At 42.4% G+C, this 26,067-nt stretch overlaps 1 protein-coding gene across 1 annotated transcript in view; it reads left to right on the top strand.

Annotated features, from left to right (window-relative positions):
- The first annotated feature begins 692 nt into the window (after positions 1–692).
- Positions 693–26,067, top strand: part of ARHGEF3 (Rho guanine nucleotide exchange factor 3) — a 444,741-nt gene continuing 419,366 nt past the window's right edge. Inside the window, exon 1 of the mRNA XM_029600920.1 lies at positions 693–1,019. Coding sequence (XP_029456780.1) covers positions 985–1,019 — 35 coding nt within the window. The 5' untranslated portion in view covers positions 693–984. The remainder of the gene's footprint in view (positions 1,020–26,067) is intronic.

Here is a 26,067-nt window from a genome sequence, read left to right as displayed (position 1 = left end):
AAGATTTGTTCATTTAAAAAAAGAAATGAAAAGCGAGAAGGGTTAGCATTTCGTCGGGATGCAGACTCTCACATATTTGCACAGGTGCTCATACATAGATGGCTCGGCTAAAGGAGGTAAATCATTAATTACATCTGATGCATTCAAATATTTATTAGTTGCTTCACATGTCCTCTTGAATGTACATGGAATGCTTAAAGGCACCGTGCCTGCAAACTTGTACTTGGGAAGAAAAACCCAACTGTTTCATTTGTCTTTTTAAAGATATTTGAAAAAGCCGAAGTCAGAATTTCAGCCTCAATATGGATGTTTTCCAAAAACCTCGCAAAAGAAAGGCGTGGAAATAAATTAATTTCAAACATGCTCTCTCCACTCACTCCGAAGTTTACAATTTGTTGTTTTTTTCAGAGCTTCCAAAGCCATGCGAGGGGATTTCTGGATCGTTTGGACTCGCAGAGTTTAATCTGTATCTGAACCCTCTCGAAGGGTCAGGGCTGTTCCTGTAGCGCAATTGTCCTGAGCCCGAATGCGCCGGGAGACGGTAGAAGATTGGGGGGGGGCGGGGGCGAACTCCTCCCGTCTCCGTAAGGCACAGAGTCAAAAGGGAGGGAGAGAGGGAAGGCGGAGAATAAAACAGATGAGGCGGGGAAGGACCAAAAAGGCAGAAAGAGGAGGGCAGGAAGGGAGGGAGAGATGAGAAAGAGGCGGGGGCCGAGGGCGGGCAGAGCCGGAGCGGTGCAGGAAGCGCGAGGTGTTGGAGGGAGGGCACAGCTCCCACAGGCTCGGGTCACGGCGCTGTCGCCGCCGCCTCCTCCTCCTTACATGCCCGGTCGGCAGCTCACCTCACACCGGCCCGGGCCGCTTTCACCGCCTGCAGGAGCGGAGCTGCCCCGGAACTCGCCGAGCTCCCCCTCCGGAGAGTCCGGGCACCGGGCGCCCGCCGCTGCCTCCATCCCTGGCGACCTCCGACCCAAGTGAAATCACATGCAAGGAGGGAACGAGAATGATGCGGTGGAGAGGTAGGAAAAGCAGGGGCCCGGGGCTGATCTCTCTCCCTCTCTCTCTCTGCCTGTGTCATGTGAAACCTTCCCGATGCGCTCTCTGCGAGCCTGACTGGTGCGTTTGAATTCGCTTCGGGGGATGGGTCTGACGAATGAGCGACGAGTAAACCAGAGAGAAGGTTTAGCCCTCATGAAAGCTGTGCCAAGGGAAAGAAAAAAAAAAAAATCCCCCCTGGGAAAACCGCTCGATGCAGATCGCTCCTGTGCGAGTGAACTCCGAATAAGTCATTGCAGAATCACGTCAGGGGAGTTCTTTTTTTTTTTTTTTTTTTCCAAGTCTACCTGACCAGGGTTAAATTAATCCGGAAACGAACTGACTTAATGCCCACTGAGTAATTGATTTATGTAAAGTGGTATCGTGTTTATGTTCTGTGCAGATCTTTCGTGTAGATGTGTTCCTATGCTCAAGTCGCTTATTTTCTAGAATAAGAATAAACTTTCCTTTCTTCCTAACCCCGCCGGCCCCCCCCCCCCCTCCCTCCAACACACACGCATCGGAATCTAAAAAATAAGATCCATATTTTCGAAGAACAGCAAGTCTGTTACAAATATGCACTGGCAGGTCTGTGTAGTAAAAAATATTGACTCGCATGTAGGCATAGAGACCGGGGGAGAGGTGTATATGAATGTGTATATATATATATGAAGAGAGGGGCGAGACCGTTTATTAACGCCTCTTTTGGGAAGCCAGATAATTTGTTGCTCGAAAAGTCATAATAACAATAGATCGGGTCTTGAAGGCAAGAACTCCTTTGCGTGCCCCAAGGTTGGAAGGGGTACACATTCAGCACTATTGTAGGCCTGTACGGACCAGTACAAAACCTGAGACACGTCCCACTTGCCGTACTTACTTTCCATAAGGTGTACCTTTACTTGACTTGTTTTGTAACTTTTTCCTTTTTCTTACCCTTTTTATTTTAATCATTCTTTCTATTACTTTGGCAGTACATGTGAAATCATGCCAATAAAGTAATCAGAATCTATAGGGGCTGCCACTAGCGGTACCTGCCTTCCCGGTGTGCCTAGGTCTCACCAGCTCTACTGAGCAGGGGATCTGAAAGCTGATTTCCCACTCTCACCAAGCCACAGAACAGAACACTGCATCTTGAGCCACGGTGCCATCCCCTTATTTTATTTTAAAATCTTGAACTAACCCTATTTGATTTTCTGGTGTACAAAAAAGCCACAGTGACAGCCCAGAATAATCACATGAGGCTGCCAAGGCTGTATCTCCATATTTTAACTTTTTGTTCTAACATACTTTGCAAGATAGTGCAGCCATGTTTGATTTTTTTTTATTACTTTTGTAGTGGAACAATATCTTTTTTTTTTTTTTTTTTTTTCCCCTTTCTCCTTTTAAAAGGTGGTTTGGCAGTGGTCTTAATATAATTGTCACCAATATGGTCTGGTAGCAGAGTATTAACCTCGCCCCCTCCCCAGATATTGTGAAGGTTTGTAATAGGTCAGTAGACCATGAAGGACAATCCTCAGCTTATAGCTCAGAATCTTCACTTGGATAACAACCAAACGATAGTAACATAATTAATGATGGCAGATAACCCAAATTATCCATCCAGTCTGCCCAGCAATTTGCTTAGGGGTAGTAACTGCTACAGGTTACCCCAAGCAGGAGAAACATTACACCTAAAGTTTAGTTACCCGGAGGTCCATATTCTGTCACTGCCCAGATGGTGAAGTTAGCCAGATAAATTTAGCTGAATAAACTTAACTGGCAAACTTTGGACATATATTCAGTAGTGCAGCCGCACTATTGAATATAGCTGGTTATCTGAAAGTTAGCTGGCTAACTTTATGCAGCTAATTTAACAGGCTAATGGCATATTTTCTCTCCTGCTTCATTGTTGAAATTAAATATGCATTGGTGTTTATAGTTAAAGGAGCTATAGTATTTACTCCTGAAACCCGTTATTTATGTAAAGTCTGTGGCTGTTATTTGTTTACTTCCTATATAACCTGTTATATGTAAAGCCTGTTGCTAATTTATTGTTTACTGTAAACCGAGGTGATGTATAACTATATGTACCGCGGTATATAAGAGTCTCTAAATAAAATAAATAAATAATTTACCACCTGATTCACTAAGGCTTTTCTCCCATACTGTGTCTATGGGAAAATACCTTAAAGAATCGGGTCCTTAAGGACAGCTCTTTGGCCTGACCAGGCTTATCTGTCTGCGTTATCCAGCTAACACTGAATAACTTCTCCCAGTTACACCCCCGGAACGCCCTTAAGTTATTCTGCTAAATTCTATCAGGCTAACTTATTAGATGGCTGGAATTTAGCCAAATAAATGCCCAAATCTTCATTTAGCTGGAAAACTTCTGAGTTAGCCAGCTAAATGCTCCCCATGTCTTCATTTTCAACTTGTAGTCACTAGTGATTCTCTGTGTTTATCCCATACCCTTTTGAATTTCATTACTGTTCTTGTTCTCACCATCCATTACTCTTTCTGTTAAGTTCTATTTCCTGGTGTTGCTCCTGAGTCTCTACCCCTTTGAAGTTTCATATTATGACCCCCCTAGAACCTTATCCCCTCGTCCCGGCTCCTCTCTCAAGTATTCATATTTAGGTACTCCAGTCCTCCTCTCATACTATTTCGAATGTAGACTCCACACCATTTTAGTTTCTTTTCTCTGGACTACTTCCATTCTGTCTTTGTCCTTTGAGATATGGTTTCTAGAACTGAACACAATACTCTAGGTGAGGCCTCATCAAAGACCTATACAAGGAAATTATCACCTCACTATGCAGCCCAACATCCCTTTGTTCTTAACCACCGCCTTGTCACATTGCTTCTCCATCTTCAGATCATTGGATCTATAATAGCTGTTTGTGTTTGGTCTGTCTTTAAACAAAAATTTAAGCATAGATGGCCAAAAGTGATGGCTAGTAACCTTTATCTGGGGTGTGTTATTCCAAGGGCACACAGTTGTATTTATAACCTTCAAGGCTGCTCCAGCTAGTTGACTTCTTCCCAGCTTGACACTTGATCCCTAGGGGTGGGGTTTCTTTCTTTCTAGGGGGCGGAGACGCTGTCTATGGCCTAGATAGTGTGAAAGAACTTTAGTGTGTCCCTTGTGTTGTAGCTGTGGTATCCCTGGGAGGGAGATGCTGCAAAAGAACAAGCAGGATCAGGAACTGGGTGTTAAATAATAATTTGCTGATTAATTTAAGGCAAAATAAAGTCCATCTTTAAATACTTGTGCAGTTAAAGTTGATTTCTGTAGTCGGAATGTTTCACTGTGGGTAGGTGTCCTTTTATTTCAAGAAACTGGTTGAGCTTCACATGGTGATGTAAATTGTACACTAAAAGCTCTCCCAGTAGCTTAACCGGGATCCTAGATTAGGGGTTTCCTTCTATCATAGCAGAAATCCAATCTTACAGTCCAGTGTCTTCCTGAACACCAGGTCCTGTATCTTGGTCCCATGTTAGAGATCCAGATGGGGGGGTCTCCTTGATCTTAATTCTTTCCTTGTAGTTGTTCTGCATTGGTGACTCCTCGGGTAGAGAAGTCTTAAGGTGGGAACCTACTGACCTAGTCAGACACCCAGTGAGGAGGGGGTGGCCAAAAATCTCCTCACAACAAAAGTTACACTTTCTTCTACAAAAACCTTTCTAGACTGGACTGCTGCTATCACAGGTGCTTGCCACATTCATGGGGAGAATGGGCTCACTGGTCCTCAGCCTCTGCAGTCTGAATCCAGTCAGTGAGAATGACCTTCATCAAAGGCACAGAGTGAAATGTAGTCTCTTCTGTGGTAGAGTTCTTCCAGCCTTCACGCACCTCACACAGCCAAGCCCAACACAGGTGCTTGCTTCAGTCAGGGAGTGCAAGTTCCAAAAGGTTCAGGCCAAAAAGATATCCTTACTGTAACTAAAATACCTAGGAGCCACTGGCAGGTTGTGCACAGCGAATCACCCTCCAAAAGGGAATTCTGGTGAGGCAGGGAGGTCTCACCAGGGAGGGAAAAAAACTACATCTTGTCTCTCTGCTGTGCACTGACTATAGCCACACTCCTAGCCACAAAATGGCTGGCTATAAAGGGCATGAGTAACCAATCCCTGTAGTCCTAGGTGAGAGGAGGGCAAGAGGGGATGGATAGCTCAAGATGCTTTTAGAAAAGGGAAATGGAACTAAGACATATCGTGATAGACTTGAGGGTCCGGTCACATGCAAATTACACTTTCTCGATATAGTGCAGTGAGATAACACTTTTAAACACTCTAGACAGCCTTCCCTAAGAAAACAAATATTTGAAAATACATCTGCATGTTTTTGGATCAGTGAATGCCAAAGACTGTGGCTTCCTTCCCCAGTAGTGGTTTAAAGCAGCAATTCTCAACCAGTGTGTCGCGGCTTCCTGGTGTCCCACTGTTCCGGTTGTGCTTCCTTCCCTCTCCTCCATTGCCGTGAGATGCAGATATTCTTCCACTAACACTGCTGCCGTTCCGTCCAGGCAGGAATGGCAGCAGTGTTAGTGGAAGCTGGCAACATCAGCGTCATGGCTCTTCTTCTTCCCACCCCTACGGCCCGGATCAGGAAGTGATGTACACTGGGGTACACGGGAAGAAGAGAAGACCATTCTGCATAAAGTACCGGGAGCAGCACGGGCTCGGACCAAAATGAAGCATATCTGGCAATCAGCGATGGGAGAAAGAACAGAGTTAGCCCCCCTCAGCTGATGGGATTCTTCATTCTCAGGCTGCAAGGACTGGAGGAGGTGGCCACTGCAGCTGCCATTTGTGCTGGGGAGAAGGAGGGGTCATGAGAGAGAGCATGTGCGTGTGATTGAGAGCTTGTATGTAAGAGAGTATGTTTGTGCAAGTGTGATCGAGAGACAGACTGGTTAGGGAGGTGGCTGGTGTGCGTGTGAAGGACAGAGACTGGTCAGGGATGTGACCAGTGAGTAAGAGACAGGTCGTGGGGTCTAATTTGTGTGTGTCTGTGTGTGAGTGTGTGTGTGTGTGTGTGTGTGTGACTGGTTGTGGGCCCCAAGGAAGAGGACTATGAGGACAGAGCTTCAGCAGCCCTTGCTGCTTCTGGTGTGTGCTTTTGGCCTGCCTACAAAGGAAAGGAGTAGGAGAGTTGCTGGAGAGGGAGAATAAAGGTGGCTTTTTAAGTTTATTTTTCTTGATTGACTGCCATTTTAATTATTGGGAATTATGTGATGTGTTTGCTGTTTTGAAATATTGTATTGGCATGTGGACAATTTTTTTTAAATAATTTTTATGAGTTTTTAATTGTTGGATGTTCTGTTCATCAGCTGTTTTGAAACATTTATTAGTATAGTTTTACAATTATTTCTTTGTCGGGATCTATAGCAGCTTGGCTTATGCTGTTTTCCTAATAGGAGGTGCATTAGTGTTTAGGGCCTGGTTTAATATTTGTAATGTTGCTTTTTCATAGATAGGGTTACATAAGAACATAAGATGTGCCATACTGGGTCAGACCAAGGGACCATCAAGCCCAGTATCCTGTTTCCAACAGTGTCCAATCCAAGTCACAAGTACCTGGCAAGAACCCAAACATCAAATAAATCACAAGTTACTATTGCTTATTAATAAATAGCAGTTTATGGATTTTTCCTCTAGGAACTTATCCAAACCTTTTTTAAACCCAGTTTAACCACACCCGTAACCACATCCTCTGGCAACGAATATCAGAGTTTAACTATGCGCTGAGTGAAAAATAATTTTCTTTGATTTGTTTTAAAATGAGCTACTTGCTAACTTCATGGAGTGCCCTCTATACCTTCTATTATCTGACAGAGTAAATAACCAATTTACATTAACTTGTTCAAGTCCTTTGAGTGTGTTCCATAATGCAGGTGTAACTTTGTGCGGATTAGTTTGTGTGGATTTTTGCAGATCCTGGAACTATATTAGGTGCTATAGTTCTCTTTCCATTTCTCCAGGTTTGCACTATATGCAGAGTGGCTTTTTTGGTTTTCCATTCCAGTTTCTGTCTTCATATTTATAATTTGTGGTTTTTCTGTATTTGGTGAAGGTCAGTTCTGGGTTTATGACCGAGGTGAAGTATTTTACTAGCATGTAGACATTTGTATCAATCTTATTGTGTTTTCTCAATAGGATATGCATTAGTGGTAAATTATTGTCTTTTCATAAGAAGGGCAATTGCGCCTGGTAGAGGGAGTTTGTTTTGCTTTTACTGAGATGTCAGCAGAACTAGAATATCTTTTTTTGTATGGTGAGTTGTACGGGTAATGCCCTAGTTCTGCTCTGCACCCATTGTTGGGGAGTTGAGGGGGTTAATGTGGATGCAGTGTCTATGTTTACATATAGCCCCATGACGTCAAATGTTCAATGCGTCATGCATGTGAGTACCATCTGTCAGGTGTGTCCCGACTGAAAAAAAGTTGAGAACCACTGGTTTAAACCATGCTGTTAGAGGCTGGCTTGTACTGCCAAAGGCTCAGTGGGGAGCCAGAAACTGTTTTGGAGCACCCTAAATGATATGAAAAATCACTTTAAAATATATTGTAGCATGGCAAACGTGCCACAAGCCAGTGGTTCTACCTAGCCAGTTCTTGATAAGCATTGACTTTCCACGGGTAATAAATGCTCCTTTATAAACAATAGTGGATTTTATGACTTGTTTTTTATGCAAAGGTTGAGTGAGCAACTGAGTGTTTGCATTGTCAAGATTTTTTATTTCCTGCTAATTAAGTACATTCCAGAATTCTTTGTTACACAGTATTGCTGAAAGTTTACTTAAGTACCTGGGTCACTGCACATTTCATGTTCCATGAAGTAATATCAGTATGCACAAATGTAAATGAAGAATTTAATTCTTAGTAATGTAGGGATTATATATGTTTAAGTATGTGTAAACAACATACAAACGTATATACTGCTCTTCCAAGATAAACCTTACTGAAAGCGATTATTTTGTTGACTAGGTTTCAGACTGAAAGTTTACCATTGAGGTAAGTGTAATCAATCTGGTGATAAGTAAACATTTATAATTTGGTGGGGGTTGATGCTTGTCAGGACCAGCTTCCCTTTTCTTTATTCACAATTCTGCATTATGACTGGTTTTATAGTGAAAAGGTTTCCTGAATTCTGTATTCTAATGTCCAAATCCTTTGAAATTCAGAACCAAAACAAGATCTGTCTTTTATTTGACAGGTCTTTGGCTGCTTGCATTCCTGCATTATACTGTGAACTTCAGCAGAAAGTTATAAGAGCCCATACTCATTATCTGACCGAGACTGTCCCTGATTAGTTCTCCTAATCTTTTGCAGCACTTATAAAGTCCTTCATTTGAATTTAAATATTTCAAAGTTTTAGTTACATTGAGCTACTAAGTCAGGGCTTCTCAATCCTTGTCCTGAGGACCCCACAGTCATTTGGACTTTTAGGATATCCACAATGATTATGCAGGACAAATTTATATATACAGGTTTCCAGTGTATGCAGATTTATCTCATTCATATTCATTCTGCATATGTGTAAACCCAGTTGGCTGAGGGTTACCAGGACAGGTTTGGGAAGTCTTGTACTAAGTGTGGGCATAAGGCATTGCATTCTCTTTTTTATTTATTTTTTTGGAGGAATTCCCATCACCCCCTTAAGATATTTAGTTATTTTTCCCATGACTTTAGTTCTTGAACGACAATTTTTTTTTCCTTTCCTGGGTTATTTTTCCCTCTCCTCTCATTATAAGACAGAGCTTCCCAAATCTATCTTGGTGACTGCTGCACGATATCCACAATGAATACTCTTGATACATGTGCATATATTGGAGGTTTCCAATAGGGATGTGCATTCGTTTTAAACAACATAGACAATGACAACAAAATTGTCTTTTGTCTTGTTTTGGAAGCATATCGGAACAAAAGAAAAAATGACAACAGTTCATAAAAATTAGTATTTTGTGTTAGTGCGCACTAATGAAAAATGTTACCAATAATTTAAAAAGTGTCACTGGGGGGAGCAGTTTGTTAGCTAGAGGTATGAGTCTGCATTCCCAGTGTCTGTCTCCTAAGTTACTTGTTTGTGTTGCAAATGTTTCAAGGTGGTGTTTGTGGGGGGATGACCAGTGCTTGGTAACAAATTTAAACAGACAAGTGATATAATACCATCAAGTTCTAGTCAGCAAAAGCATGTAATGCAAATGCATATTTTCAATTTGCTAATCCCTTTGTTTTTTAGGAAAGGGGCCCTGGCATTTTGAGATATGCATACTTTTAATTCCCCTTGTGGGTGTGATGAGAAGGTGAATGTCTGGGACGACTATATAGGGTGACAAGTGGGGGAGAGACACTGGTTGGAGTGGTGGCTGGTGAGAGAAAGAGGCAGTCTTGTGTATGGGGTGACTAGTGAGAAGGGGTGTGACTGGGGTGACTGTATGGGGTGACAGGTGGGAGAGAGACTGGTTGGGGTGGTGATTGGTGAGAGAAAAGCAACCTGGTATGAAGGTGTGACTGGTTAGAGGAAGTGACTAGGGTGACAGGTGGAAGAGAGACTGGTTAGAGTGGTGACTGGTGAGAGAGAGGCAGCCTGGTGTGTGTATGGAGGGGGGTGAGTGGGAGTGTGACTGGGGTGAAAAATGCGAGAGAGAGCCAACCTGGTATGTGGGGACAAGTCATCCCCCACACACACTAAGTTGCCTCTCTTTCACCAGTCACCACCCCAACTAAGTCCCATAATAAACACCCCCGAACCATTTAAAAAATGAAACCATATAGATAATAACCCAAAATGAAAACAACCCCCCAACAAAAACAAAGCACACCCCTATTTTCCAATGTGTGCAAATGTATTTCTTGCATATGTATTGTGGATATCCTGAAAATACGACTAACTTTGTGGTCACAGACAGTTTTGGGAAAACCTGGAAGTTTTCTTAGGCCAGTTAAGAGTAGAAAATTTGGAAACCTGTACAAGTAGTTTGCAGTAAGACTTTTTTTTTTTTTTTTTTACAAGTCCTATCTTGCTCCAGCAGGTAAATAATACAGTTCATGTTTTCATTGTTGTTCTAAGGATTTTTCCATTGGAGTCAGAAGGAGAAAACCTTTAGTACAGCTGCAGTAGATCTAGATACTGTACAACCTGCCCTCTCTGTTCATGGATTGTTGATGAACCCTCTGTGTGTCACTCGCCTATTTTGTAATTAAGTTGTGTGATCACAGAATGCCGTCATTAAAATGTTCTGCTATTAATGGCAGTTTAAAATTTTTCTTGAGTGAAGTTGGTATTGACAGTTCAGGTATTCAGAATCATCCATTATAACCTTCATAATATTGCAGCAATTCAGCACTGACATATTCTCTTTGTTTGTTTTTTCAAAATTTTCATTAAAAATGTGTTTTTTTTTAGCATGCACTGATTCCAAATAGTGCATACTAAATATAAGAAATGACAAAACATTTGTTTTATTAAAAACATGAAATGATGTAGATAATATCATTGACAATTGTCTACAAAGTTGTCCAAAGTCTATTTAATAGCACATTCTGTATATTCAAAAACTCTGTCATATCTTTATAACTGAGAAACCCGATGGTTTATAGGACCTTCATCAACAGTAGGCCATTGTTCTCACACAACCTTAGGTTCAGTGCACCAAATTTTAATGCTCTGTATTTAATCATAGGTCCAATTTCTTCTTTTCTAAATATTTTTAATATTGCGTTTAAAACTGTTGATAAACATTCTTAGTCATTCTTAATGCCAAACACTTCCACAATGCAGTAATTGTATAAATCAATGTCTGTAGAAAAATGGACTTATCTCAAATGCTTTTTCATCTTAATGTCCAGAGTACCTGACATGACATGTTTCGGAAGGCTTCCTGCATCAGGGGAATGCTTCTTTTACTCTGTGTTTCTGCAAAATCAAACTGCCATTAGCGGTTTGATTTTGCAGATTTTGCTAGCAGGAACATAAGAACATAAGAAATTGCCATGCTGGGTCAGACCAAGGGTCCATCAAGCCCAGCATCCTGTTTCCAACAGAGGCCAAACCAGGCCACAAGAACCTGGCAATTACCCAAACACCTAGAAGATCCCATGCTACTGATGCAATTAATAGCAGTGACTATTCCCTAAGTAAACTTGATTAATAGCAGTTAATGGACTTCTCTTCCAAGAACTTATCCAAACCTTTTTTGAACCCAGCTACACTAACTGCACTAACCACATCCTCTGGCAACAAATTCCAGAGATTTATTGTGCGTTGAGTGAAAAAGAATTTTCTCCGATTAGTCTTAAATGTGCTACTTGCTAACTTCATGGAATGCCCCCTAGTCCTTCTATTATTCGAAAGTGTAAATAACCGAGTCACATCTACTCGTTCAAGACCTCTCATGATCTTAAAGACCTCTATGATATCCCCCCTCAGCCGTCTCTTCTCCAAGCTGAACAGTCCTAACCTCTTCAGCCTTTCCTCATAGGGGAGCTGTTCCATCCCCTTTATCATTTTGGTTGCCCTTCTCTGTACCTTCTCCATTGCAACTATATCTTTTTTAAGATACGGCGACCAGAATTGTACACAGTATTCAAGGTGTGGTCTCACCATGGAGCGATATAGAGGCATTATGACATTATGACAATTGTCTGTCATTGCAAAAGAAATTGTCATTGCAAAAGAAAGCACCCCTAGTTTACTATAGACTTTGCTAGCCCTTCTTTGAGGTGCATCTTCTGTCTTTATCCTTTTGTAGGTACAGCCTCCAAAACCGGACACAATACTCAAGCCAAGATCACATCAGTGATTTGTACAGAGGCATTATTTCCCTTTTTCTACTGGTTATGCTTCTCTCTAAACACTCTAGCAATGCTCTGGCCACTGCCTTGTTTTGCATCCTTGAGATCATTGGATTTCATCGTTCCAAGGCATCTCTTATTGGTACACATTAGTATATCACCTTCCATGGAATACCGATCCCTTTAATTTATACATCTAAACTGCATAATTCTACATGTTTTTCCATTGAATTTTAGCTGCCAAGCACATGGCCACTCCACAAGCTTTCTTAGATTGATATTGTAGACAAAATTAGCGCAGTCATGTCCGCTTTGTTGCAAATCTTAGACACATTTTTCTTTCTAACCCCTCTACACTATTTATGAAAATATTGAACAAAGCTGGCCCTAAGACAGGGCCCTGAGGCACTCCATTGATCACCTTTCTTTTCTTGGAGTCAGGCCCTGGATTTAGGCATAGGCAACATTGGGAACTGCCTCCAGTGCCAAATTTTAATACTGGAGTGTTGCTGATGCTGCTGCCATCCATGCCTGCTCACAATTTCTTTTTATCTAGCTACCCAGCTGTGCCAGGAACTTCAGCTAAACTCCACACAGGGCCTTATGGCAGAGTGTACTATAAAAACCCTCAGAACACCTTAATAGATCGGTCCCAGCAGTCTGAGCCCGGTCTACCTTACGCAGGGCATTCTGGGTCCAGGGTGTCTCCTCTGAGCAAGAATAAAGCATAGGCTCAGAGGAGAGCCAAGGAAGTCCTGGGGAAAACGAGGAGATGGCAGCTCCATTTAAATATTGCTTGGTTGATGTGTTTGGTAAGAAGTATTGCTGAAGTAAGCTGCTTCTATGCACCATTTGAGTGTATATAATTGTGCAAGAGAAAACTGGAGACCAGATTGTAATCTGTCCTCCAACTAGCTATAGACCGCTCGTGCTCTGTGACATATAGTGTCAGGTCAGGGATGTTCTGCACTACACTGCACAGGCAGAAGCCCACACCTCCTAGAAATGTCTGAAAAGAAAGTGTCTGCATTGGCAGGAACTCTGCTTCACTAAGGGAAGAGAGAATTCTTTTTCTTTTTTTGTAGAAAGTGTTTGCTCTAAGCACTGTACAGAGAAACACTAGCGTAAAACTGAAGGAAGGAAAGGAAAGAAACATTAGTGTAAAACTGAAGGAAGGAAAAAAAACCTCAGAAATTTTTCTTCTTTCCTGGGGCCTCCTACTTCCACACCCAGTTTTGGTACAACAGGCTAAGGGGAGTATCCCCAACTGTATAGTCAGGGATCAAGTAGTGAGTAAGGGCCGGAGAGGCCAGCAGGTTTTATTTTGTTTTCCCCTCCCTGGAGAGATAGGTATAGGGGTTTATTTCCTGGAAAAAAAGAAAAAGAATCCAGAGGGCTTAAAGGAAGTGCATAGCAATGTATTTGTATCATCGGAGTTCCCCAGTTTTAAGAACTAGGTGAGAGGGAGAACTTGAGGCTTGGCAACTAGTAAGGCCAGCCAGACTAATAGAGGTGGAGAGTTCACTCCCCAAAAGTCCAGGTCAGGTAGAGGGCTGAAGGCCTAGAATGACTCTGTGAGGAGGGCCAAAGACATTTGGAGGAGGTAGATGAGTTGCTGGCTGACTGCTCCCGTGTATGGAGAAAACTGGGGCAACATGCTCTGGAAACCTTGGATAGCCTGAAAGTGGAGAAAGCGCAACAACCCTGTGATATACCTGATTGGAACGGTAACCTCCCAAAGCGCAAAAACTGGGAGATACAAAAAGGAGAGAAGACAGACTTGGTCAAGGTTGACCTGGGTCATCACAGAAACTGTCTTGAAAATGGTGCTGCTGTAGAGGTGCAAAGTGTCAATGGAGCCAGTGATGACTCTTGCTGACTAGGAGCATCCCCGAGAGTGACCTAAAGGGGATGCTACATTGAAGCCTGAAGAAGCATCAGGGAAGTCAGTGATGCTAAAGCCTAACCAGTGTTATCATGGAGAGTGGCCTAAGGAAGGTGCTATACATTTACGTTTTATTGATTTATGAATCACATAACAGATAAAGGACTAGGCGATGAGGAAAGGCTGAAGAGATTAGGGCTGTTAATCTTGGAGAAGAGACTGCTGAGGGGGGATATCATAGAGGTCTTCAAGATCATGAGAGGTCTTGAATGAGTAGATGTGAATTGGTTATTTACACTTTCGGATAATAGAAGGACTAGGGGGCATTCCATGAAGTTAGCAAGTGGCACATTTAAGACTAATCGTAGAAAATTCTTTTTCACTCAAAGCACAATTAAACTCTGGAATTTGTTGCCAGAGGATGTGGTTAATACAGTTAGTGTAGTTGGTTTCAAAAAACCTTTTTTAAACACAGCTACACTAACTGCACTAACCGATTCACATCTACCCGTTCTAGACTTCTCATGATTTTAAACACCTCTATCATATCCCTCCTCAGCCGTCTCTTCTCCAAGCTGAAAAGTCCTAACCTCTTTAGTCTTTCCTCATAGGGGAGCTGTTCCATTCCCCTTAATCATTTTGGTCGCCCTTCTCTGTATCTTCTCCATCGCAATTATATCTTTTTTGAGATGGGGCGACCAGAATTGTACACAGTATTCAAGGTGCGGACTCACCATGGAGCGAAATAGAACTGAAATTAAAAGTAGTGTAGGGGCTGTGGACAGCAAGAAACTCAGTTTTGTCCATGTTTAATGATAATTTATGATGTTTTAACCACTTTATTGAAAAGCAGAAAAATAAATGTATAGGGAGCACTGGCAATGGGTCAGAGAATCCTGGAACAGTAGAGCAAAAGCCAGAAGGGATAAAGCCAGAACAAAAGGACAACACTAAGGCAGTGGTAGAGGTCTGGAGCCCAGAGGTCCAACAGGTGGAGGAGAAGCCAGCCAGTTTTGGGAAAATTGAGCATCTACCCATCAGCAGGAGAGAAACTGAGAAAGCCAGGACTGGTGAGAAAATGGAATTTTTGGAAATCTAGCCCGGAAAGGACAAGATGTCATTAGACTAGTGAAAAGGACATTCCGGGGAATTGGACTCTGGGGCTAACTGGGTGAGTCAGTCAGAGAACCAAGCGAGCTTGAAGAGGTGTGAGAGAGCCTCATCTAAAAACCCCAGAAGTTTAGGGAAAAGTACCTCGGAAGCTACCCTAGATAAATAGAATCCTCAGAGGATAAAGAGCAAGGCATTCCCTGGGTTAGAACCCCGTACCCTAAGGCAGGTGGGGGTCAGATTGGGAAAGAGGGTTGTCCCAGGTTGAGACAGGACCCAAGGGCAAGCCTGGCAAGGTCCAACTGCAGGACATAGGCTTGGTAGGGGTAAACACTCAATGGGGTAAGATTGAGCTGAAGGGGAGGGTGCCCTGTAAAAACCCTTAGAACACCTTAATGGACTGGGCCAAGACTGCTGGGATCAATCTACCTTAGCACAGGACATTGTGAGTTGGCTCAAAGGAGAGCAAGAGAGGTCCTGGGGAAGACGAGGGGGCGGCAACTCCATTTAAATATTGCTTGGTTGATGTGTTTGGTAAGAAGTATTGCTGAGATAAGTAGCTTTTATGTACCATTTGAGTGTATAGAATAAGCGTGCAAGAGGAAACTGGAGTCCAGACTGTAATCTGTCCTCCAGCCAGCCAGAGACCCCTCATGCTCTGCAACAGGCCTGTAAGCCAGCCTATGCACTCTCAGGCTCTGCGACAGCCTCACCTAGTTCTCCAGCACATGCTTCCTGCGAAACCCATGCAAGGAGTGAGGCCATTGCAGGGGCTGTGAACATACATGCATGCAGGCTGATGCCCTGCTTGAAGTTTAGCTAACGTTTATGGAGGTGCTATGCAGCTGGATAAAAAGGAAATTATCAGGCCCAGATATGAGAGAGGACTGAAGCTGTGAGTGGCCAAGATTTCTTGGAGATGTAACTCTGCGCACACCAACAGTCGAAATCCTGGCTTTGCAGTGACCACCTGGACAACAGACACCTCTTTAAGGGGTGCCCAAGGCAACACCTCATTTGCTGCTATCATTTAGCCTAGGACTTGCAGATATGTGTAAGCTTGATGAATTGCTGATGCCATTATTTCTCTCTCCTGTTCTTGCAGCTTGCTGATCCTCTTGTTTGTCAAATACACCTTCCTCTTTATATCGAACTGGATTCTGGTAGGTGGTTAATTGGGAAGGTTGCAACTGACTCTTATCCCAGTTTCTCCAACCATTGCAGGAATGTTGACTGGTAACCTTCCTGGAAGGAGACTGCTTTTATTAGCCAGTCACCCAAATACATATGTACCCGGATCCCCTCCCCATGCAAAGAGGCTGCCATTACGTTTGAAAGATTCTGGATGCTGTGGCTAGCCCAAAGGGCAAAGCCTTGAATTGATTATCCTTTCCTAATATCGCAAAGTGCAGGAAGTGCTGATGCTCCCTTCTGATCAGAAGTCTAAGGACTGATGCTCCCTTCTGATCTGACAAGTCTAAGGACTTTATAAAAAAAAAAAAAAAAAAAGTCACCATGATGAAGTGTGGCAACTTAGTAACCGTGTAAAAGTGTGACCCTGTATTCCCTCTTTTTGTGTGTGCTTGGTCTACCTTAAATCCCACAGATAGAGAGAGCTCTGTGGGCAGGTCCCAGCAGGGGCTGAGATATGAGTGGAAGCCCAGATGTGTTCAGGAGGCTCCTATGCCTCCAGGAGGAAGGCAGCTCCTGTAAAGTGCTCTGCCCAAATCAGAAGGGAGTTGAGTGTACACTGACAGAAGCAAGGCAGTCTACAGCCCCTGTGTGTATAAGTGACTACTGCTAAGGTAGGAAGTCCATTGTGAAGTATTGTTTAATAAAGTTTTATCTGCACAGAGGGGCTGGAGTCAGTGTGACTTTCTGTCTCCAGCCAGGCAAACACCCCTCAGTCTCCCACATATGGTATGAAGTTAGGAATTTTTCTTCTCTAAGCCTTGCCCAGAGAAAACCCCAAACCTCCAGAGGGAAGGTTAAGCCACTGTTCTTAAACTCTGCACAAGAACAGTAGAAGTTGGAAACAAAAGGGTATGACTCAGAGAGCACGCCGAAGAAGAGCAGGACTCTTAAACATAAGTACAAGAGCACTGGCAGCTAGAAGCTTGTTAGCTCATAGAGGAGCACACAAGTTTAAAAAAAACAAACAAAAACCGAATCTGAAACTGCCTTTAATTTAGTGAGTGGTGTGTGGCACCTGAAAGGTAGTAGGATTAGTGTTGCTTGTGCTATATGGTGTATATAGCATTGGTGAGGCAGGAATTTTTTTTTTTTTTTTTTACCTTTGTTCTCTTTTAAAAGAAAAAAGAAAGAGGGGGGGAAAAAAGCAGTTGTGCACTGTGGCTAGAACAGGGCATGGCCAAGAGTGAAAGTCAAACTGCTAGCAAGTGCAGTTTCCAGAGGCTTGAGTAGTACTTCAGAAAACCTGGACTGGATCCAGTAGGTGTACTGCAGTGCAGCCGCAACAGAGTGGGAGCATGTCAGGCCGTAATTGGCAAGCGCTGGCTCAAAGCCTGCTAGAAGAGCAGAGGCAGCTACAGGCAAGTAAACTGAAGTCCCAGAGTCTCTGGACAAAACCTTGGGGAAAGCTGGAAGCAGAGAGTCACAGCTAACCAAATTAACTCTCTGTCCTATCCTAGAGAGGGACACTGCTGCAAATGGAGCAGAAAGGTCAGGCAGGCTTGTGGGGCCAGTGAAGCCACTCTAGCATGCCATAGATGCCCAGAGAGACGAAAGCGGAATTAAATGGCAGTAGCCGGTTGCTGAACTACGGGAGACTGCAACAGAGGTGACCCAATGGGTCTCCATTGGGTCACCTCTGTTGCAGTCTGTTGCAGTCTGTGCAGTAGCCGGGAGACTGCACCTCTGTTGCAGTCTTCCGTAGTTCAGCAACCGGCAGTAGCCGGTTGCTGAACTACGGGAGACTGCAACAGAGGTGACCCAATGGGTGATTGGCGGAGCTAAGGCAAGTCGCCAGAGATCCCTATGGTAGTGAGTGAAGAAAAACTGCATCCTACCTGAGGTGGAGCCAAATGAGGCTGTAGGGCTCCAGAAAACTGAAGAAGCACAGCAGCCATTGGAATTCTATGGCTGATGCTTGAGCCTTCAAAGAGACTCCACTCCAGAGAGATCGGGAAGTAGCAATGTGGCTGAAGCCCATACAGGTCCTGTAATGACTGTATTGCCCGAGAGCTCATAAGGATGCTTAAAGGACTGGCCTGAAAAGAGAGTGCCTGCAGAGATTCCTGGCAGAGGTCTCACAGAGAGTCCTGAGGGGTGCAATACACTGTCCAGAAGGAGGCAGTATAGGGAGGCCTGAGAGTGGTGCTGCAGGAGGTCTTGAGGAAGGCTCTGTAGGGTGCCCAAACACTAAAGTGGAGTCAGCAGAGTCCCTAGTGAGAGGGAGCTCAGAGGAGCCAATGCTTAGCAGTGACGAGGAGTCAGCGAGAGCCATGATAGAGTTGCCAGATGGCACTGGTTGTGTCAATGCAGAGGAGAGGCAAGTCTTTGCTGAGATGAGTAGAGAGTGCTCACTACAAGTCCCACAGCCAGTCCAAGGAGTCCTGCTAGAGTGGAAGTGGAACCTGGAGCTACAGATGGACTCAGATTGAGGGTGTACACTGGGCGAGGGCCACAGATGGTGGCACTTACAATGTTTCTGGGGTAACCATAATGTGTGTGATTGAACATGACCTTAGATTCCCTGTTCCCAAGCATAGCTGGTGGGAGACCAGAGGAAGGGGAGTGGGGTGTGTTGTACTTCCTTGGATGGGATCCAGGAAGAGTAGTGATGTTTGGGCCAACAGGCCCATGTTGAGGAGGGGGGAGGGGATATGTAACAGTGCCCCTGTATTCCCCGTTTTTGTGTATGTGCTGGACCAGGCTAAATGCCTGGTCCCCCTTAAATCCCACAGTGGACGAGTGTTCTGTGGGTGGGACCCAGCTGGGACTGGGATAAAAATGCAAGCCCAGCTGTGTTCAGGAGGCCCCTTTGCTTCCAGGAGGAAGGCAGCTCCTGTAAAGAGCTCTGTCCAGACCAGAAGGGAGTGAGTGTATAATGACCAGAAGCAAGGCAGTCTACAGCCCTTGTGTGTGTAAGTGACTACTGCTAAGTTAGGATGTCCATTGTGAATTATTGTTTAATAAAGTTTTATCTGCACCAGAAAGGCTGGAGTCAGTGTGGCTTTCTGTCTCCAGCCAGGGAAACACTGCTTGGTCGCCCACAAACTGGTTTTAACATTTTTTTTTTTTTTTGTAATATTTTTTTATTCAGTATTAAATCCAAAACTGGCCAAAATGTCCCCTTCTTGTTCGGGACCACAAAGTAGATTGAATATCTGCCTTTTCCTACCTCCTTTTCCAAGACCTGTATTGCTGCCTCCAACTGGAGCAATCTGTCTATTATTGCTTGAATGAACATCTTTTTGACTGGCTTGCATGGGCTTCAGCCGGCGCTCAAGGTAGCGGGAAGCTGACTGAACACCACACTAACGCCAGAGTCAGGGTAGGCGGTAAATTTGCAGGTTAAAGACGCGGCAAAATAGCTGGTTAAAAAGGCGATAATCTGGACACACATCACTGTATTTGAGGAAATAGCTAGTCCATCCTCATTGTAGATACCCTCCTACTGGTGAAATTGATGAGCAGCCCTGCATGCTGTCACTGTGAGCCCTTACTTGGTGCAGGCCCTCAAATACCATTATTTCTACTACCATGCCTGCTTCCCCAAAAGGGCTGCATTTGGCCAAGTGGTCGGATTTCTGGGCACTAAAAGGCCTACCTGGTCTTTATGGTTTACTCTCCCTCAATGGTCAAGTATAAATATATACATAAGGGTAAATTACAGGTATTATCCACATACAAGTAACCATACACCATATACCTGTTTGTTCTCAACCATATTTGTTTATTACAAAAATTCTCTTTAAAACATTAAGACATATCATACATATATTCTATCACAATATTTGTCATATTACATGTGCCAATACCATTCATACTACACATTCATACATAATAACAATACACAACACAATACATATTGCACAACACATTACCATATAAAATAATCAGTTTATCTTATTTTTCAGTTTTCAAAACTATTTTCCTTGAAACATTCCCTTATATTCTTTGCTTAATATTCCCTTGAAACATTTCCTTATATTCTTTATTTTTCAAAATACTTATATGTATGATATGTGTTAATGTTTTAAAGAGAATTTTTGTAATAAATAAATATGGTTGAGAACAAACACAGGTATATGGTGTATGGTTACTCTCCCTCAGACATGGCCTGGAGAATCCTCCACCAGCAACCTCTGGAGTTTGATTTCCCCTTGGTCCTTCACTAGTTTCTCCAGCTCTTCCCCAGACAAAAGTCTTCCTTTTAAATGGAAGGTCACTTGGCCTGGCTTTAGAGGCTGAGTCCGTTGCCCAATTCAACCAGAGCAGGCATCTGGCCATCACCGTCAGCATCCCATGGTTGATTTCTCCTCAGGCTCCAGTAGTGCTGGAAACGTGACTGCTGAGAGGCCACGCTGTTCAGAAAGAGCCACTCTGGCAGCAGCTGCCGCCCCTTCTGGTGCCACAATCCTTCTCTTCCCCCATCGCAGCACTGACAAAATGAGCCCACGACGCTGGGAACGCATTAGGCTGCCATTTGGTGCCTACTTCAGGGAAAGCGTCTGGGGAGTTTTCTGAGGGTCAAGTTGGTGCCGAAAGGCCATGAGCTGTGCCAGTGCTGCAGCTTTTTTTTTTTTCCCTCCAAGGTGTAGCACTAAATCTCTAGCCAGTGGGAAATGCAGACTGGCCAACCCTAACTATTGTCCTATGGAGGTATTTCCCTACTTGGTCCAGGCTGCCGCAGGAAAAAAGGCAACCTTCGTTAAGGCTGTTGCCTCAGGAACCTCAAATTCCTTCACCTTCCCGCTGGACCAGACAACTATTGTCTGCTAGAGGCCGACAACTACTGATGCCTTCCTTGCTGTACCAGGCTACATAGGGAGGGACATGAGGTCAAAAGAGCTTGCCCTTTGCCTTCATTTGCTAGTTGGAGGGGGGGGGGGGGGATCACAAATCCCACTTGTCTGGACTGGCTTAGCAGGAGGATGACGAATAAATATATCAGTGGAGATTATTTATTATAGTACCTGATATAAACCAAAATTCACTTCAGTCTGAACCAGTTTTTACTAGAGATGTGCATTTGTTTTTGCCGAATTGGAAAATTTCAACGAAATTGTCCAATTCGGCATGTTTCAGGGAGCCCAAAAAAGATCGGGATTTTTCCCTTTTTTTTTTTTGCAAAAATTCATTTTTCCGGTTAGTGCGCGCTAACAAAATCTAACTGTTTTTGTTAGCACGCACTAACCGGAGTTAGCGCGGACTAACTAAAAATCGATTTTTCGCGAAAAAAAAGATATGAAATGAAAAAAACCCGATATTTTCCATGGCAGCTGAAAAACAAAAAACGACACAAACACAAAAAACGATGCACATCGCTAGTATTTACTGCTGCTTAATACAAATAAAAATTCTGTTCATTATGAACAGAGAGAATTTGTTAATAAGACTGGGTATATGTAGAGCAGCTTCTGATATTTAGAGCTAGATTTCAGAATTGAACCAATAAAGTGCAAAAAGGTTCTTAGGGTCCATTTCCAGGAATGGTTTTGAACTTGCATATCCTTTAGGGTGACCAGCTGGCTCCAGCATAGCAGAAGAGGCTGATTTTAATTCTGGTTTTATCCCACTGCATTCATGGATGTGTAGATATGATTTTCCCATGGAAAGCACAACTGCAAGCTCTTGCACGCAATGAAGATAAAACCTGTGCTGGGGGGGAAAAAAAAAAGCCACTTGTTATAGCCTTTCCATAACCAGTTGTTCTCCACCCAGTCCTCAGGAAGGACTGGGTGGAGAATTGAAATGAAAACAGAAGTGAAAACAGAATTGATCACTAATCAATTCTGTTTTCACACTCAAGGAAGGTCGATCTTCCTCTCTTTCAGATCATACGTTCTCCATTTTTAGTCTGGAATGGACTCTCCATCTGGTTTGGACTGGACTGAACATACTTTCTGACATTCTTATAAGCCTATTATCATCGTATAACTATGCTCAGTGTTTATGGTATTGAACTGTTCTTACTATTTGATTAACTTATAGGTTTTTATCACTGTATCTTTTTTCTCATGTGTTTCATTGGTTTGGTTATTGTTAGAGTACTATTTGATTAACTTATAGGTTTTATCTTTGTACCTTTATTCTCATATGATCTCATAGGACTGGATATTATTGGATTGGATATTGTATCATTTTTTTCATATATTTTCATTGGATTGGATATTGTCTAAGAGTTTTATGTTTTTTGTTGGATTCAATATTGTTTAAGAGCTAGCCCACTCCTTATGGGGCTCACTCTTTAACGTATTCCAACTTTTTAACTAGTTTATACCCTGCTCCCAGTTCCATGTAACCCTGTTCTTTGTTATGCTCTTTGCAATTTTTTGTGTTTCGCTGTAAACTGATATATGTATTCCTCCACATGAATGTCGGTATACAAAAGTCCAAAATAAATAAATAAAATACCTAAGCATCTGCAATTTTTTTTTTTTCTGGATGGGAATTCCACAGGAAAAACAGTGAAAAACTGTATGACTTTTGCCACTAAGGGCTAAAGTTTGGTCAAAAGTGCCACAGCGCTTTTGATGTAAGTTTTTGATGGCACAGTTTTATCCCTAACTCAAAAATAAAAGGAACCCGTGTCATACTATTAAACCATCTAAATCAATTATTTTAGTGAGATTTTAAGCCGCATCAGCAAGCCTTAACAACGTGTTCTGTGCAAACAGAACCGTTGGGTCTTTTAATCATTTGCGGCAAGGTCCTCTTGAAAGTGCTATCAAACGTAGTCTATCCCCATTTAAACAGTTATCACTCCAAAGCCGACAACGGCCGGCGTTTCACTACGGAGCGCGTAGCTTCTTTAGGGGTGAGTGTAACCGGTAGAGCACAAATACTTCTGATCCAGACGCTGAGTCTCGAAATAGAACTTCAGGGAATTTTAACTCTGTGGGGAAAAGGATGAGCCATTTGAAAATGATGCCAACAAAGTGAGCTGAAGGCCTTTTACATTAGTTTTGCCCTGACCTTAAATCTGGTCCTCTTACTTTCCTATGGCTTTTTATTCTCACATGAGGACTTTTTTTCTACTTTAAACATATTTTGGTAGTACTCTGGCATATATATAGAGATAGAGCTTCACTTGGCAGTATGGTAAGAGAATCTCTTGGTGTTCGCTTTCATTAGGATTTTATAAAAGGTTTGTATTAAAATGCTTGTGGAATTGTGCTGTGCATTTCTGGGGACTGGGCTTTTTGGCATCTGTGTGAGATAGCTGCTTCATGGTTTATATGGGCATGCAGCTTTCATTTATTTAGCAGTTCTTATTTCAGGGGATAAACATAGGTTTCGGTAACACGGTAACACGGTTTTGAGCGAGGCAGATAGCTACATTGCATGACCATATTGGAGTTTCAAATGGTTGCTGATTTATCTCGTTCCAAAAACACTCAATATAAATCTGAGTATGTATGTAAGGGTTTCAGCAAGCCGGTGTTACATTGGCTTACTGAAACCCCTACATACTGTATATACTCAGATTTATATTGTGTGTTTGAATGTGATAAATCAGTAACCATTTTTGACTCTGGACTTGTCTCTTTCCCGTTAGGTTTATCATTTTGAGCAAGTTTATAGCATTTCTTTTTTTGGAGATTCTTTGTGGGTGTTTGACATCTGGCAAGCTTTACCTTTTTGTAATGTTAGAAATGTGGCAAAACTGGGGAAAGAGCAAACAAATAACTTGTACCACCACCTATTTTCCTAGCAAGGGGTTCTGTTGATCCAAACTTTGCATGGAGCAGAAGAGGGAGGCTTCCTCCAGCACTTTTGGCTCCAGGCAGTCATTTTATTTTTCTTTCAATATAATCATGATGGCAGATGTCAAATTAGTTCTAATTATTGGTTTGCCAAGCTCCTAACTCTGTGCACTGTTGAATCCTACATGAAACTTTTCCTCTAGTACCTAGATTCCCTCTGAGAATTAGTCTATAATAGGGACAACACAATTTGCCTTGTCTTGCCCATTGCTTATTATGCACTACCCTTATATAAACCATCAAGATGGAATGATCACTGTCTATACCATATTATTTTACTTTTGCCTAATGCGGTGCTACATTGTATAAACTTGTGGTTTTACTTTTTAAACTTTTTTGTATGCATACAATGTAATGTAAGTGGTACCACTCATGGCAAAAATCAGAGACACTAAGCTGATGTACTACTGCAAAAATACGAACCTTTGTAAACATAGCTTTGCACATGAAAATGGGGGAATAGTGCATATTTGTAATAGCATGCACTATTTCCTATTTTAGCGCACGAAGCTGTGTTTGCAAAGAAGATTTTATGTGTAATTTTCCATGTACAGAATTTTATTCTAACTTAACGAGCTACGATGTAAATCATGCAAAGCATATCATTAACCATGTAGAGAATCTACATGTGAAATTAGCTTTGCAGGATGCATTTTGCAATGAGGGGGAGTTACTTGCAAAATTTTCCATTTCCAAATTTCATCTGCAATTTTTGTACCAGACTGATTTGCATCAGTTCTATAGAAATATTGCGTGCACTGCTTCACGTAATAGTACATCATCTAACATCGAGTGGTCACATTATTGTCTTTCCTTATACAATCTGAATTTATACCCATTCATAATTTGTGGGGAGAAAGACTGAACTAGACACAGAATAACAATGTAGGCCACTGCAGCAATTTACAAATTGCCTTCAGATTTCAGTCTATCAGGAAAATAGAGTAAATGTTTTACATAGAACTATACCGAAACACACTGATGCATCTAAGTTATTTGATTTATTGTTATACAAAGAGTCCAGGTTCTGTATCTCTGAATTTGGGTTTTACCTAGAAACATTGCAGTCTTGAAAACCTGGTTTTAGTTTTCCCCAGAATTGCTGAGCTTGTCTAGAAGCAAAATGGTGGTGTCTGATTTAATCCTGGTAAAATATGCCTTTTAAAGAGTCAAATATTTTCATGTTTTAGGGTATCTGTTAAGTTGGCCAAATAATAATGAAAAAAAAAAGTATACATTATGCTCTGCATGTATTAGCCTCTTTGTTTTAGTCACTAAATTGATGATTTTTTTCTGACTTGGTAGAGATAAATCAGCAGCTGTACCAATTTGGTTTTCCTCTTTTTCCTCTGCTTGAACTGTTTGGTCTTGGGGACATAGCTAAAGGTAGAACATTCCAAGAGACTTGACATGTTTTTCTCAGGGTGGTTGGAATTTGATTTTAGATTAATTCTAGAGACTTTATTCATATGCAACAAGTTCTCAACTTTTGTATCCAGAATCTGGGCTGAAAGAGTTGTTGCTCTTTCTCATAAGCAAACTTGAGTTCTTCAGCTCTTTCAGGTCTGAATGATTTTAGGCCTTAGTCTGTTTACTAAAGCCATAATCTATTAGTAAAAGAATGCTTTCTTTAATTAAAGCACTAGAAACAACCTCTTTACTCTGCTTATATGCTTTAGGTAGGTCTTACATCATATTTATCATTTTATTTTTTTTTTTAACACCTTCCAAAATGGTAGATTTGGATTTCTTCACTGGATTGTCAAATCAAGCCATTTTGATTTTGAAAAGCTAGCAGTAAAGTCCCGACAATTTCCTTCACCAATTGAGGCGCCTCCAGGAAGATAACTTTATATGACTAGTCCAAGTACAGTACAGTCCCCAATATTCTCTTGAGCTTTCTCTCTTTTATCAATGCCATCAGGATGGCCGCTGAAGAAATTGCCCATCAAAACATCCCTAAATCTGGATTCTTGTTCAAAACTGCCCTCCAGAGTTGCCGGCTGCAGGTGGGTGACTGGGCTGATGCTTCATCCTAGTCAGGTATTCCATCAGCAGTCTTGCTTTCACTGCCTTTTGCCTGGGCAGTGTAATGGTTTATTATGACCTTTTGACTCTGTCTTCTGCAAACATCTGGACTGTGCTATGCTAGGAGTGTCAAGTGTATCAGGACACAGTGCCGCAATAGTGTTCCTCTGACCCATGATGAGTCTCTGCCTTCAAGCAGCTGGTGAGTCGGGTAACTGAATCCAAGAGTCGGGGGGGGGGGGGGGGGGGAGCCTTTGAGGAATAGAATAAATGGAAA

Source organism: Rhinatrema bivittatum, chromosome 4 (assembly GCF_901001135.1).
Source record: "Rhinatrema bivittatum chromosome 4, aRhiBiv1.1, whole genome shotgun sequence".
Classification (NCBI taxonomy): Eukaryota; Metazoa; Chordata; class Amphibia; order Gymnophiona; family Rhinatrematidae; genus Rhinatrema; species Rhinatrema bivittatum.
Note: the sequence above shows the minus strand (reverse complement) of the source record. Positions and strands in the feature narration are given on the sequence as shown.